The 15,921-nt window shown below is 41.1% G+C and overlaps 1 protein-coding gene across 5 annotated transcripts in view; it reads right to left on the bottom strand.

The window, feature by feature from the left end:
* The window catches only part of RAPGEF1 (Rap guanine nucleotide exchange factor 1), a 190,182-nt gene that overhangs the window by 70,158 nt on the left and 104,103 nt on the right, over positions 1 to 15,921 (bottom strand). For all 5 annotated transcript variants that reach the window (XM_069069313.1, XM_069069314.1, XM_069069316.1 and 2 more), the window contains 5 exons: positions 7,044 to 7,132; positions 5,742 to 5,897; positions 5,015 to 5,138; positions 3,105 to 3,288; positions 1,273 to 1,779 (listed from right to left, as the gene is read on the bottom strand). In XM_069069313.1, coding sequence (XP_068925414.1) covers positions 1,273 to 1,779; positions 3,105 to 3,288; positions 5,015 to 5,138; positions 5,742 to 5,897; positions 7,044 to 7,132 — 1,060 coding nt within the window. The remainder of the gene's footprint in view (positions 1 to 1,272; positions 1,780 to 3,104; positions 3,289 to 5,014; positions 5,139 to 5,741; positions 5,898 to 7,043; positions 7,133 to 15,921) is intronic.

The raw sequence follows: 15,921 nt of genomic DNA, 5'->3' as shown, positions 1-15,921 counted from the left end.
GCTTCTGAGTTTGTTGGATGATTCTGCAACTTGAACTATTTTCTTTGTCCCTTTGTTAAGAAGTCAATTATGCATTTTTCACACCAAAAAAGTGGCTCTCCCACCATGCTTTGCTACATCAGGTTTGGAATAAACACAGAATAACTGGTCCATGAAACTCTGTAATTAAAGACACACACACACACACACACACACACACACACACACGCACACATGCTCACTCTGTCTCACTCCTGGCTTCCTTTAAGTTCCAATTCAAATCTCATCTTCTACAGGAACTCTTTCCCAACCCCTCTTAATTCCAGTGCTCTCTCTCTTTTCCTTTTTTCCTATTTATGCTGTATATAGCTTGTTTGTCTTCCTCCAGTAGCTTATGAACTCCTCGAGAGTTGGGACTGTCTTTTGCCCCTTTTTTTTATCCTTAATCCATAGTGCCAGTGTCTGGCATATAAAGGGTGCTTAAGAAATGTTTAAATGTTTACTGACACACATACACAGACACACACACACATGTACATGCACACACACTCATACTTTCAAACTTAAGTATTATCTTTACTAGCCACTCCTTCCTAGGGAGGCCACATTTGGAACAAAATGAATAAAATCAGTATTTTTTTATAATAGCTAATCATAAATTAATATGATAAAAGCTCACAATTAAATGGTGTTTTATAGATTACAAAGAGATTTCTTTGTAAAAACTCCATAAAACAAGTAGCATTATTTCCATTTTGTAGACTGGGAAATCTAATTAAAAGAAAGTTGAGTGACTTGCCCATGATTGTAAGGGGCATAGCCAGGACTCAAGGCCAGATTTCCTACCTCACAGACACAGAGCTGGAAGGGATTTAGCAATCATTTCATTCAATCCCCTCATTTGACAGATGAAAAAAACTTAAGCTGGGATCTTAAGTGATTTTCCCAGGGTCATCCATTTGGTGAGAACTGAAGTCTAGCTTCAAATCCAGGTCTTCAGGCTTCAGGTCTTATGTATTTTTATATTATAAAACATGCTGTTGTTCCATAAATTCTCCTTCAATGGTGTTGAGTTTTCCTCAATACAGACTAATGCCCATGGAACAATAAAGACCCTCTAGGCAAAGGCATAGAAAGCACCTTAGCCCCACCAAAGAACTCACTGGTCACCCTCATGGATCAAGCAGGTAAGAGAGAAAGAATGTGTGGAAGGAAGGAAGAAAATAATGATAACACCTTACATCTGTGAGTTTACAAAGTACTTTCACAAACATTCTCTCATCAAAAACTTACTGTGTTTGTTCTTCTTCTCAGGTAGAGGAGGTGGCTTCTCGGGGTCACCTGTTGACTCGGGAGCAGCAAAATCAGACACAAACTCAACAGGGGCCGAAGAGCCCCCTTGCTGGAAGGGGAGGACAGCAGCAAACGGCGTGAAAGATATTGGCTGGAGGGAGGCTGGGTTCTGGAGATCATCCTCGGTGATGTTGTCATACTGGGAAGGGTGCCTCTCATAGGAGACTCTGCAGCTGGAGCTGTCCGTGGTCTGAGAGGCTGCACTTCTCCGCTTCTTCTCAGGCAGGGCAGGAGGCATGTCCGTAGCATGCACCATGGGCAGGGGATTACCAACCTCCGGTTGTGGGGAGTTGCCTGGTGGCAGCTGGAAAGGACGTCCATGGAAAGGAGAGCCAGATTCACCAACAGATTCTGGCAATGGGCTAAGGTTACAGGCTACTTGCTGAGGTATCTGGTCAGCGGTGGAGAGGTCTTGCTGCAGAAATTCATAATCAGGGTCATAGTGATCTATGTGCAATGACAAGGAAAACAAATGTATCTATTACCCAGGAGGCAAATCAGAATCTTTCTCCTTCCCCCCGCCAATTCCCCTTACCACTCTTACCATCCTGTCCCCTTTTAATAATCTCTTGAGATATTAAGAGAAAAAAACAATCTTTGCTCCCATCCATGTAGCAGCTTTGTGTAGGCCCTTAAAAAAAAAAGGTTTTTTTTTGGTGGGGGGGGAAGGGAGGGGAATATGCCTTGCCAAGAAAAAAATAGCAATATCTCCTATTTATATACTCTCTTGACATTATAAGATTATAGATCCACAGAAGGGACCTTAGAAGTCATTCAGTCCAGAAGTATGTAACTGGGAAATGTTTAGCAAAATAAAAATACAATAAAACATAGATAATGTTAATTTGTGGTTCTCTAAGTCAACATGTGGCCTGCAGGGATCTCTTTTTATTTGAATCTGACACCACTGATCTAGTCTAATTCTCTTAATTTTACAGATGAGGAAATTGAGGTTTAGAGAATCCAGGAACACTTTACAGAGGCTGATACGGCTAATCCCTGGACTTTGGAAATGAGAGACACCACAACCTAGGGGTCCATGTAGCAACATTAAAAGGCCCCTTTATCAAATTAGCAAATGTGTTTTAATTAGAAATCTGTAAAAGAAGCACTTCCAATTTCAGAAGAAGAAAATGTGTCTGCTGCTATTTTCAGGCTACCCCCTTGTTACAGAGTCAGTCTGTAACTACAGGCATGCAAACCAGCAGTGGCTATGAGAAGTGCCAAAGGGGCAACCACAGCACAGAACTCATGCTCCTCCAAAGCGCCTGGCTTGACTGCTCTTTAACACGTGATGCTTTGATCCAGTGATGTCTCATGCATTCCAATGCAAAGAGCATCTGAAATAGTTTTCCAAAGCTTTTGCAGCTCTTGCTGAAATAGGTCGGCAGTGTCTGGAGCTGCCTGAAGCCCCACAGTACTCTATTGCTTTATTAGGAGAACAGGCTTTTAAAGAAATGGGTTGGGTTTAGAACCGGGTTATAGTTTTAGAAGTAAAACACATGATGCTATACATGAAAGGTAAAGCAACAAACTCTAAGGAGGGGCAGAATTCTCAGGTCCATGAGCAGAAGTGGGAGGAAAGAGGCCCAAATGAATAGGGTTGTTCCTTTTTAGTAGTCTTATTATATAAGTGTGTTACACTATAGATGCAGAAACCAATAGTGACAATGGAAAGCTGCCAAAGGGGAAACGATATGCTCAGAGGCTTCTGGCTTTAGTAGCTGTGCAACAGACCTGTTAGAGTCAGCTGAACACAAGCTCGGACTCACCTAGTGTTTCACAGCTTGTATTCCGGGAGCACTGTCCGCTGTCCCGGTCCAAGGAGGACAGCTGCTCATCGGACTTGCTCAGCTTACCAATGCTGCTGCATGGGGAGAGGCGAGGGGACTCCCCACCATAAGAGTGGCTGCCTCCAGATAGCCTCCTCTGTGCATAACAGTCCACATCAAAGTCCTTGTATGAAAAAGGATGACAAATCCCAATTACTCTTGAGAAATAGCACTTGTTGATAAGGAAGGAAAAAGGTGGGGATCTCACAGAGAGGGAGCAGCCTAGGTACGATGTTCCCTCCCCCTGGCCCCCAGGTTATAGAAGGTTTTCAGAATTGTATGACAACTGCCTCGGTGCTGTGTTGTACCATGGTGGGTGGGGATTCTGAGTTCCTGAAGGCTACACCAAAAAAAAACCTATCTTGTCTTTGTATCACCAGGGCCTAAAACACAGCAGATGCTGCAAAAATGCTTGCTGGTTGACTGGCATGTTCCCCTCCTGCTTACCCCAAGTGAAAGGCCTTCTAATATGGGTACAGTGACAGACTGTGGGCCTGGGATTGGAGGATTAGGCTAGCTAATTGTGGAGAGGCTCAGCACTAGTGTGACTGCTGGGTGACAAAGTTTTTAGGCACAGTGATGCTCAAAGACCCTAGTAAGCTTTAGAGATGAAGGAATACCCACACTGAGAGGAGCCACAGTGCCTATAAACATTTAAGTGGCTACAATAATATCTACCACTTATATGGTGCTTTAAAATCAACAATGTGCTTTCAACATACTTTTCCCACCCCCAACCCATGGGATAGTATAAGAATTATCCCCATTTCAGAAATAAGGGACCATAAGATCAGAAACAAAGTGATTCTTCCAAGGGAGTGCAAAGCAGGTAGAACCTGGATTTGAACCCAGGTCCCTGGCCTCCAAGTCTTGGGTGCTTTCCACTGCAGCATATTCCTCTGATGCATTACACAGAGTCTTACCCAAGGGAAGGGGAAGCTCAGGTAACCTCTGGGGCTCCCTTCCATAGAAATCCATGGAAATGCCATGGCATTTATGATTCTAAACCAGGAGGTTCTTCATCTGTTTTGTGTCCTGGACCCACTGCTTTGGCAGTGTAGTGAAACTCTTAGATGAATGTTTTTAAAGGTATAAGATGAAACCCATAGGATTGCAAAGGAAACCAATTATATTGAAACAAAGACATAAGAGCATTTAAGAATTCATTTGTTGCTGTCGTTCAGTGGTTTCAGTCATGTCCGACTCTTCGTGACCCCATTTGGAGTTTTCTCAGCAAAGATACTGAAGTGGTTTGCCACTTCCTTCTCCAGCTCATTTTACAGATGAGGAAACTGAGGCAAACAGGGTGTCTTGAGGATGGATTTTGAACTCAGAAAGGGGAGTCTTCCTGACTCCAGGCATGGCACTCTATTCAGTGTGCCACCTAACTGCCTCTAGACCCCCTGAAATCTATTCGTGAGCCCCAGGTTAAGAATCCCTATGCCAAAGTCAATTAAAAAAATCTTTTTAGAAGAAAGTGGAGAAGCAGAAACATGCTTTGTGAAAACAGTATGTCTAGAGGCCCTGGGTTTAAGTCCTGGCTCTGCCACTTTCTACCTGTGTGACTGTGGCCAAATTACTTAGCCTCGCTGTTCATTTTTTTTTCATCTATACAATGGGAATTGGGAGGGGAGGAGAGAGTTGTACTAGATGATCTTGTTTGTAGGTGCCTTCTACTTCCAAATTTATGTTCCTGTGAAGTTTCTACTAACAGTTAAGGTCTTTTTAGATGCCCACAGGTCATTTCCAAGATCAGAAAATAACTACCACAGTAGTGCTTTCAGCTTGCAGATGATCAAAGACCAAAAACTAATTCCATCTCCTGCTCTTCATGGCTGTGACACTATTACCTGTCTATTGATTCCAACAGGCAAACTTGAGCCACTGGTGGCCCGGCTCATGGGTGCTACCACGGCCACTCTGGTAGGGGATGGTGCTGACTGCCGCTTTTTGGGTGGTAATGCTGGTGGAGGACTGCAAGACAAAAGAAGAAGACGCCTCTTCAGAGACCCCAGTGAGAAGAAAGAGAAGGCCGACTTTTCCAGTCTAGTCAAAGATACTCACAAGAATATTCCCTTTCTCTGACATAAACTGGTTAGCCCCCAACACCCTTCCCCCACTAACATGTCCAGATGCAACAGAGTCAGGCTTGAAAACTCTCCCAGTGATAGCAGAACCCAATAATAAAGACCCTGCCAAAGCCTGGATAAATCAGCCACATTGTGAAGTCAAAACTTCACAGCCCAGTCTTCACACCTAACTGTGACTCTCACTTCTGCCAGATGAAGCCCTAAAAATAACAAGAAACCCCAAACCAGCGGACTCTCCTTCACTGGGAATCAAGGGCCTCAGTTTTCACATGGCTGAGATGAAGAGGTAGAGAAAATATGTGATGAATATTTCATTTCAAAGTCATGAAGTCCAGTTTAAGTAGCAAGGAACTCAATCAAAATCTAAATTCTTCACTAGTCAAATTAGCCGCATCACTCAGACTTTCCAGCCACTGACATACTGAGAGTGGCAAATGGAGGCTGGAGAAGAACTTGGAAAACAGGAGGCTGATGAGGGTCATGTTACCTATTATCCACCACTCGGATGCCAGGGAGGGGGGGCTTGGGAGGAGCAACCTCTTCATCTGTGGAGTCGGGAAGCAGCAGCTCCGTCGACTGGGACATGCCAGTTGTCTTGTTGAGAATCTCCATTTCTCGGTCAGTCAATGGGAGTTCAGGTTGGCTACAGAATTTAAAGGAGAAACAGGAGTAATTAAGAATCTAGGTGGATGAGGACCTGGGCTCCAGATCCACATGGCTCTACAATGTAGATATATATAACATGTTAGGCGTTCAACCCATCTGGGCCTCAGTTTCTTCATCTATAAAATGAGGCTGTTGAACTAAGTAACCTGAGGTCACACTTCAACTCTGAGTCTATGCTTCTATGAATACATATGCACAGGAATATGCACAAAGAAGAAAAGAAGGAAAAGTGCCTGGAGAATGACAAATTGTCAGTCTTTTAAGAGAGAGGCAACACAGCATAGTAAGAAGGATGTGGGGCTGACTGAGAAGAGAAGGTGGAGTTCCAGCCCTGTTACCCATCTCTAAAAGGGCCTCAGTTTCCCTGTCTATAAAATTAATAAACCATATCTGGTCTTTCAACTTTGATGAGTTCTAAAATTTTATGAGAAGTTGTCAAACGGCCTGTAACATACAACAGAGTAAAGTGCTTAACTTTTCCATAATATAGCCAACTGTTCTGGTATAATTAACAATTCGATGCAATTTCCTTGTCACCGCACTCAAAAAACAAAAAGCCCCAGACCAAAAAAGAAAATAAAAAACAAAAACACACCTATGACACCCTCAGATTAAAAAAAAAAAAAGATGTCGGTCATCCAAAATTCAAGACTATTTATTAAACAAAGCAGTCAAACAATGCATTTCTAAAGGCCTCTTCCTAAATACTCATGGCCAGGCACCACTCAAAAATCCTTCTGTATCATCTTTTGGGCAGTATGTTTCTAGATTGATGACAATAAAAACAGATACCATGTATATCTCACGTTAATGTTTACAAATGGCATTCTTCATCACAATCCTGTGATGTATGTAGCGTGAGTACCATTTTCTATTTTCTAGATAAAGAAACAGAGGCTGAGTAGGTCTGTACAGCTAGTGAAGCTGGGATTCAAACCAAGGTGCTTGGATTCCATGTCCCTTGGTCTTTCCACTATCCTGAGCTTTGGATCTAGGAAGGTAAGATGAAAAAAGGTCATGAAATCAGAAGTATGCCACTTCATGTTCAATGGCATGACCAAATCTGGCTACCATTTCTCTCTTGGCTAGAGTCTCTATTCTAAGAGCAAGGCTGAGGACTTACCTGTCAGGTTTGCAGGCTGGTGAGCTGGGCTTAACTGGACTTGTAGGAGATGGATGCTCCTGCTTCTCTATCGTGAGTCTGACAAGCTCCTAAATCCAAAACAGAAAAGTAGTGAGGCAGATGAATGGGAATGAAGGGAATGAATCACTAATGAAGGGAAACTCTCCTCTTATCTCCATTATTATCCAACCAACCTTCCCTCTAAGGCTAAGGATTTCTACTTGAATGCCTTTTGTAGTTTCTAACCCTCAGCTTTCCAAAATGCAAATACTGCATGACACCATAAAGAAATGACCATAGGTACCTACTTGAACTTCCTCCCAAAATCTCCCCACCAAAAATACCTATTTTATGTTTCATGCCAAAAAATTTCCAAAGCACAAAAGTTTCTGCTTCTCAGAAGAAACAGTCTGCTGCTTCTAAAAGCCAGAAAGATGAACATGATGCTTAATGACCAATGAACTACTTTCAGAGCAGGGATGCTTAATCTTTTTGTAGGGTGGAGCTAATCTTTAGTTCCCTAAAGTCTTGAGATTACTATGTTTGCATGTGTCCATGTTATGAGCTGGTGGTTGGAGTTTCTAAGTAGGGAAAAGAAAGGAAGTGGGTCACATTGTAAAATAATAACTCAGATTTCTATAGGGATCATAGGTCAAGAAGTGGATGGGACCCCACAGGACATCTAGCCTGACATCTTTATTTACAGCTGAGGAAACTGAGGCCTGAGTCAGGTAGGACCTGAACTCAGGTCCTATGACTCCAGAGCCCAATTTTAGAAACGTTTATTGAGCAAGAATGGATAGTGGGTGAAAAATATTAATAAAACAACAGCAACCATACTTTCGAATCTTAACAGAAAAGCAGGGGAGAAAGGGACTGGTATTTCAGTTTCTAAGTATGGAGTCTAATCTTATTAACTTTTATTCCTAAATTTGCAAAGAAGATGGCAACTTTTGTGAACCAAAGGAAGATGGAGTGGCAAGCTGGCCCCTAGGTAAAGAGCTATCAAATTAACTTCAATTACAAAAGCATAAAGTATGTACCATCAGATTTTTTAGAATGAGGCTTTACTCAACAGAGGCACTTGGAGCTGCTACTCTCCCATTCTAGAAGAGGAGACACTGGCAGGACAAAGGGGAAGAGGTGAATGTTAATGTTTTCCCAGGAGTTATTACAGTTTTATAAACGCTTAAAGGGCAACTACATATCTGGCTATTCTAGCTAAAGCAGCAGAGGAGACAAGAATATGATAATACCACTCTATGTATAGGCCCAATAACTATCAAAATAAGAATGGCTCATTTCCCCACAATGCCGCCTGAGGAGAGAGTAAGCATTTTATAGTTACAAAGCCCAGCCAGCTAATAAAGCTGTTACATAAGAACAACAAAAATGAATTCTGTTCATTTCTGCTGCAAAATGGAACTATCAAATCAGAGTATTTAATATTCTATATAAAAAGTATAACATGCTGAGGTTATTGTATAAATCCTAATCAAGTTTCTGGGCTGGGAAATGCATAAGAAAGCCTTTTAAATCACATGTGGGGTGTGAAGGGGAGCAATGAAATGCTGGATGCCTATTCACATCTATTGAGAGAGGAAAGACTGTCTCAAAACTTTATTCGAGATCAGAGTTATAAGTAGGACTATTTTCATTTGGGGTGAGTAGAGGACAGTCTAACCAGGGGTACAACTGCACCACCGACAGCACAGCATGACCCTTGCTCCAGTAAGGGTTAAAGGAGAAGCCACCCTCTCTCCAGGTGGGTCAGACGGGTCAGAGGGACAGCATAAAATGTAGCTAACATTGGGAGGTTCCTCTTCTCCATCCCATATCAGCACCCTAAGGCAAAGGCCTGGTCCTGAACCAAAGAAAGTCATGTACATGTATACAAGCCTTCTGACTTCTAAGGTGATGCCTGCTGCATGTTTGAAAATCTCCATTCACTCTTCTCTAGCCTGGGATTGAAGGTCTGCAAACAAAACAAAACAAAACAAAACAAAACAAAACGCCTGGAGCTCTTTCCCCTCAGAGTAACTTCTACACTTGAAAAGACCAGAGTTCTGCCTGTATTTTCTTTGTTGGAAGGATGCCTTAGGGATCACTGTGGTCACTGGGGCCTCTATGTTAATGCCCAGATCACATCTGACATGGCCTTTCAAAACCCCAGTCAGTGGTTATGGGGTGTCAGCAGAGCTCCAGGGAGTGACTTGACCACTTTTGCTCCACTTGATGCATAAGCATTAACAAGGCCAAATACAGTTCTTTCAGAATTAGCTCCTTTTGTCAGGCTGGTACAGCTGGAGTTGACTGACCTTGGGGGCATGACTGAAGGTCCATCTATTTCCTCAAGCTTTTGCTTTACATGTGGGCACAAGAAGAATTTGTTAAATTTCTATAGAGTTGGCTCTGCAATGATGAGGTTAACTCTTCCCCCTTTATGCATTCCTAGTGTTTCTACCAATAAGCTACTGGAATTGACATGGTTAAAGGAGTATGGAGTCCAATATATGTCCAGAATATATTTTTACTGGTCAATCTGAATGACCACAGAATGCCGTGAAGGATAATAACTGCATTGAGGAGAGAAGGCATTGGACTGCCAATGAGACGCCTGGGTTTAAGTCTTGGCTCTGAAAGCTGTGACCTTAGGAAAGTCATCTTAAACCCTTCAGTCCTCAGTTTTCCTCATCTAAAAGATGAGGGCACTGAATGGACTCGAGAAGCTAAGAGAACACCTCTAGTTTTCTTCAAAGATTCAAGTCACCAGGCCTACACCCAAGAGGAGAATCACCAGGATGGGGAGGAAACTTGGAGACTATGTCATAGGAGAAGACGACTGACTTGAGGAATTGGGGAAGTTTAACCAACAAGGAAAGCATGGCAGCCACCTTTAAATGTTTGAAGGGCTATCAGGAAGGAATGATCAAAAATAATCAATGGAAACCACAGGAAGACAGAGTTTACAATCCATATGTCAGCAAAAGTCCTAACAATTAGGACTATCCAAAATTGGAATGGGTTGCCTTGAAAGGCTGGTTTCTCTTTGCCTGTGTTATTTAAGTGAAGACCAGATGACTACTTGCCAGGGATACCATAAAAAGAATACCTTCTTTAGATTAGAAAGCATCTGAGGTCCCCATCAGCTCAGGTCTTATCCTACCTAATAGCCTATGTGTCTATGAAGACACTTAACATCTCTGTTCCCGGGGCATTTCACAAGGTTTTTTCCCTTCAATTTTTGCTGCCTCTTCCTTCAGAGTAAACTATAAAAGTTGGTGATGGACACTTAAACTGAAGTTGCTTTCGTTTTTTTTTTTTTTTAAAGGAAGCATGATCAGACACTTTGAGAGCTCAAATGACTGATGGTACCACATTGTACACACAGCAAAAGGAATAAAAGTAAGTGACATTTTAAGTGCAAAGCAAAAATGTATTTTCTGAGGATTTGTTGGCAGTGTGACAAATAGAGTATGTTCTGTAATTTCTGTGACATCTCTTTGTTTTCATCTTTGATCTAATTTAGTCTCAAATATTAGCTGCCTGATACATAACATTCAAAGGAGGCAGACTGAATACCTCCAACTTTATCACTGAAATAGGGGTGAATATTAAAAGAACGCTCTTTCTAAAAATTACAGAGAGGCAGGATTATGAAGTGGATGAAGAACTGATCTCAGAGGAAGGAAGATTTGGGTTCAAGTCTCTGTCTCTGAAACATAATGGATCTGTGATCCTTTCCATGCCCCAGAGAAGTAGTTCTCAAACTTCTTAGTCTCAGCATTCCTTTACACTCTTAAAAAATTATACTGAGGGCCTCAAAGAGCTTTTTTCTGTCTGAATTATATCTACTGATATTTACCACTTTTGAAATCAAAACTGATAAAATTTGAAAAAAAATTAAAGATAAAAAAGCATTATATATTAATATAAATAATGTATTTTTAAGTGAAAAATAACTGTATTTTCCAAAACAAAAAACATTTAGTAAGAAGGGTGGCAGTGTCTTATAATATTTTTACAAATCCCTTTGCTGTCTAGATTAACAAAGACTAATGGATTCTCATATCTGCTTTAATCTGCTATTGTTTTGGTTGAAGTAAATGACAATGGTCCAGTCTCATACAGATATGTAGTTAGAAAGGGAGGAGTATTTTAGTAGACAAATAACATCTTAGTATCATTATAAAAACAACTTTGACTTTGGGGATCCCCCCAGGATGCTTGGACCACATTTTGAAAATCACTGCTCGAGATAACTCTCTTAGGAATACCTAAATAGTAAAGAAAAAAAAAAGTTCTTCTGTACTGGCAGAAGTTCCTTACATCAATTAAAGCACTGGTTCAGACCAAAAACAAAGCTTAAAAATTTAAAAATGCTGAAGGATTTAGGTCGATTTTCCCTAAACATCTTATATACTTTACAATAAATAGCTCACTTCTCTGTAACTCCTAAAGGTTTACAAAGTACTTTTCTCAACAACTGCCTACTGAGGTAGGCAGTGCGAGTAGCACTGTCCTTATTACCCCAGATGAGGATTTGGTGACTCAGAATTTACGTCACTTCACCATGGCCATCTAGCTGGAAAGGCAAAACCAGAGCTCAAGCTTAGGGCTTCTGATCCAAAGACCAGGGTGGCTTTCCACTGGACCATGCTGGCTCTTATGTAAAAGTCAAAAAGGGGACCTGGAGGTATACTTAATGTTCTTTCTAGACTAGCCGTGAGCTTTCATTCCTTCTCTCATTGCTCATTTTATCCACATAAAAATGAAGGAAATGATAAAAGGGTTTCAAGTTACTAAAGGTAAACCGTTTTGTAAATGCCTTCATTCTCTCCTTGGTGACAAGAAGGGAATGTGTCTGGCAAAAGGGAATGAAGGCAGGGCGTGGTAAATATCCGGCTGATGACGGTGCTCTCCACCAGGTTATTCACTGGTCGGGCCAATGGGGCAAAATTCCCCAATAAGAGCACCTTCACAGTGGCAGCTCCATCGATAGGCACAAGGCATTGCTGGAGGTCGCTTATATCTGTTCCATCTCTTTCTTTCCCTTCCTGTTTTCCTGCTTAAGTCACACAGGAGAAGTCACTCTGGTCCTCAAGGGCTTGAAGTCAGGGAATTGTAAAATTGTAAAATTTTAAATTGTAAATCAAATTGAAATTGTAAAATCAATTTCACCAGCTCATGTCACAGTCCTTTCATCTACAGATCAGTTCTTGAGAGATACGCCTCATACCTCTTTGGCCTTAACTGAGGAGGCTCTGTGATTCCCTGGAACACGGGGGCTGGCCAGAGCAGTGATTACACACAACTTCAATGTTTCCGTTAACTGATGCTGCTTAATAAATTTTACGGGACTTTTTGACACAAATGCAATGTTATAATGGTGACAAAAGGGGATTTTTCTATCCTGCCCACAGCCCGAGGTTTTTTAAAAAGCTAACAAACCAAGAACAAAAGCTTGGTAGGAACTGAGCAACAAGCATTCAGAATAGAGAAGTGCATTTGGTGTGATTGGGTAATATTAGAAAAACTCTGAAAGAGTTTCACTTCTAGATACAAATTGGCATTCCTTAAAAAGGCTTAGAAACAAGGTGGCCAGAAGCATGCTCAAAGTCTTCCAAAGCCAAATGAGAATGAAGGACAAGAAGGGCAGAAGAAGACGAATGGTGCTGTAAAATGTCTGAATTAGCACCAGCAATTGTACTTGGAATGCTATTTTGAAACCAGGACACCCTTGCATGAGGAAAAAAAAAAACCATGTCCAATTGGAAGAAACTCCAACTCAAAAATTAAAGGTAAAGAGGGGAGTAATCGGCTTCAGTTTCTTCCTCTATTATCAAACCTGGCCTCAGAGACAGGAGTCAGATCAAATTGCTCTGAAGTCCCATTCATCTTGAAATTTAATGTGATTTGAGAAGCCAAAGGAACTAAAGTTCACTGTGAATTACTGGAAAAACTTAATAATCTACAAATACCTGATGATATAAAAAGATTTCTTGGCTTAGAACAGGCAATCTAATAACTAAGAGTAATAGGATGGAATTGAGAAAGAACACATTCGGGTCAAATAAAAGGGAAAAATGCTATTCCTTACAATAGTTGGAGCAGATGTGGTAGTCCTACACCCAAATATCTTTCCTTTTTCTTGAGAAATTAAAAAAAAATTATCTCATGCTCTAGTTAAGCAGGTTTGCTAAAGGGGAACATTAATTCTCAAAACATCAGGTGTAGTATAGTAAGGGTTCAAAAAAGTGGAGCATGGGCATACCTCACATTCCAAGCACAAAAATCTGAATTTATAGTTGAGATAAATTGGGGGTGATCATTTTGCTTTACAAAAAGATCCTCCAGGAATTTCCTTTAAGGAACCTTCTTAGTGCATTTTAAATATGATTTAATCTATACACAACCTTTTCAGGAATATGGTCACATATATCTAAGTAATCATGAGAGGAGGCATGATGACAAGGACAAGATCTATAGTCATGATTTCTAGGAAGGCACCAATTTAAAAATAATTCACCTGTTTACAGGTGTAGAGTTTTTTTTTGGGGGGAGGAACAGAAAAGGAAATAAATAATGATAAATTATATTACTCGTTCAGGGAGAAAACCCCCCTCACTTTTGTAACCCTGTTAAAAACAGATCACATTTAAGAACTGAATGAGTAACTTCAAAGGTGGTGAGTCAGTTCAAAGGAACGTGCCAGCATTTCTCTTCCAACTGTGATGAATACATCCTCATAACCATACTTCATTTCTGTATTCAGTGCTGCTGGTCTCTCCTCCCCCTCTCCCCCAGGCTGAGCACAGTTCCTTTACAGTACCAAGACATCAGCTTATAAGGTGTCCTGGCCTAAATAGGTCAACAGGGGAGGCTAGAAGCCAGATGGTCTCCAGAGTAAGGCAAACAATCCTTCAGGGCTTTTCTTCAGACTCAAGCACTCTTGGAAATAGGACCTGACATCTCTATATGACTAAGAAACTTAACTTTCTAGCCTCAATTAGTATAATGGCTGGAGGCAGATCCTGCATACTTCCTCATTGCCCTGTGCCCCCATTTTCATTTGTAGATGTCTTGAACTGGGGGTGTGGTGTGGTGTGAGGGTAGGCACTAAGCTTAGCACACCTTTTACTTTCTTCTATGTATTCTAAGATGTGCACACCCTCTTCTATGTATAAAATGATCCACTGCTCTATGCAACTGCTAAAGCGATTTTCCTGAAGTACAGGTCTAATTACATCATAAAATGCTGAGTAAATCACTCCACTGATTCCCTATGACTTCTGGAATCAAATAGAAAATCCTTCGTTTGGTATTTAAAGCTCTTGAAAACCTGGGACTAACCTCCCTCTTGGGGCTTGTTACCCATGATGCCCTCCATGAACTCTACAGGAGGTACCACTATGTACCTTCTCTCTGTTCCTCACAGAGGACACTCCATCTCTCAGCATGGTCTCCCAGGCCTGGAGTGTTCTCTCCTCACCTCCCTGTCCTGGAATCCCTGCTTTCATTCAAGACTCAGCTTCAACACTACGTTCTGCATGAGGCTTTTCCTGGTGGTATTGTCTCCTTCTCCAAGGTTACCTCGTATTTGCTTTGTATGTATTTTGTATAGAACTATCTATCTATCTATCTATCTGTCTGTCTGTCTGTCTGTTTCTGACTGTCTGTCCATCCATCTATCTATCTGCTTTTCCATCTATATACACACATACATATACACACGTTATATTTTTCATTAGAATGTAAGCTCCTTGAAGCAGGGACTGTTCTACCTCATTTTTTTTATTCCTTTGTATTCTTTACACAGTGCCTGGCAAAGAGTGAGCACTTAAATGCTTGTTAACTGTGAACAATTTTGACAAAAGTATGTCTATTTGTACTGGCTGCTTCATAAGTCACAACTAGGACTACTCTGGACAGAGCAGATGAGTGATACAGTGGTGTCTGAGTGATTTATGATTCTATGTGGAAAATCAGGTTGGGAATACTGTAAGTTTTCATGCTCAGAAATTCAGTCTAACTCCATTCTAAGCTTGATAACCTTCTGAAAATTACTTTTTATTTGATTTTTACATTATGATTTTTGCAATGGCCTTTGGTCAAAAGCACTGAAAATCTGGCCTAAAAAAATACCTCTAAGATCGAGTATTTCTAGATGAAGGCCTACAAGGGCTAGTGGCTAAAGCCTATTTATTTTAAAACACCCTTTGGGATGAGAATGAGAGGGATGCATTTCTCCAAAGGTGAGTTCAATAGCCGTATATCCTTCAAACATGGTATCTCAATAGTGTTTCTTTTTAGAAAGAAAGCTACGTGGGAGAAATTTAAAAAGCAAAGGAATTGAAGGGGGGTAGAGAGGGAAGAAGGCAGAGAATTTGGAACTCAAAATTTTAAAAACAAATGTTAAAAATTGTTTTTACATGTAACTGGGAGAAAATAAAATACCGAATTAAAGCTAAAAAAAAAAAAACAAAACCAAAGGACTTTATGGCATAGAAAGAAACGGGACAGACTTTAAAACAACATCTATTAGGGCTGGAAGAGGTTTTAGAACAGAGAATGTCAGAACTAGAAGATATCTGAGAACCTACAATTCAGAGCTGAAAGACCCCTTGGAACACAGAACTTAAGAGTTAGAAGGGACCTTAGGACACAGAATGTCAGAGCTGGGAGAGGCCTTAGGATACAGAATGTCAGAGCTGGGAGGGGCCTTAGGACACAGAATGTCAGAGCTGGGAGGGGCCTTAGGATACAGAATGTCAGAGCTGGGAGGGGCCTTAGAACCCAGAATGTCAGAACTGGAAGGAGCCTTAGGACACAGAATGTCAGAGCTGTGAGGGACCTTAGGACACAGAATGTCAGAGCT

Source organism: Petaurus breviceps, unplaced genomic scaffold (genome assembly GCF_028583685.1).
Source record: "Petaurus breviceps papuanus isolate PSGF00001 unplaced genomic scaffold, PetGlider_PUasm1.0 90779, whole genome shotgun sequence".
In the NCBI taxonomy this organism is placed as follows: domain Eukaryota; kingdom Metazoa; phylum Chordata; class Mammalia; order Diprotodontia; family Petauridae; genus Petaurus; species Petaurus breviceps.
This window is presented reverse-complemented; position numbering and strand designations above follow the sequence as displayed.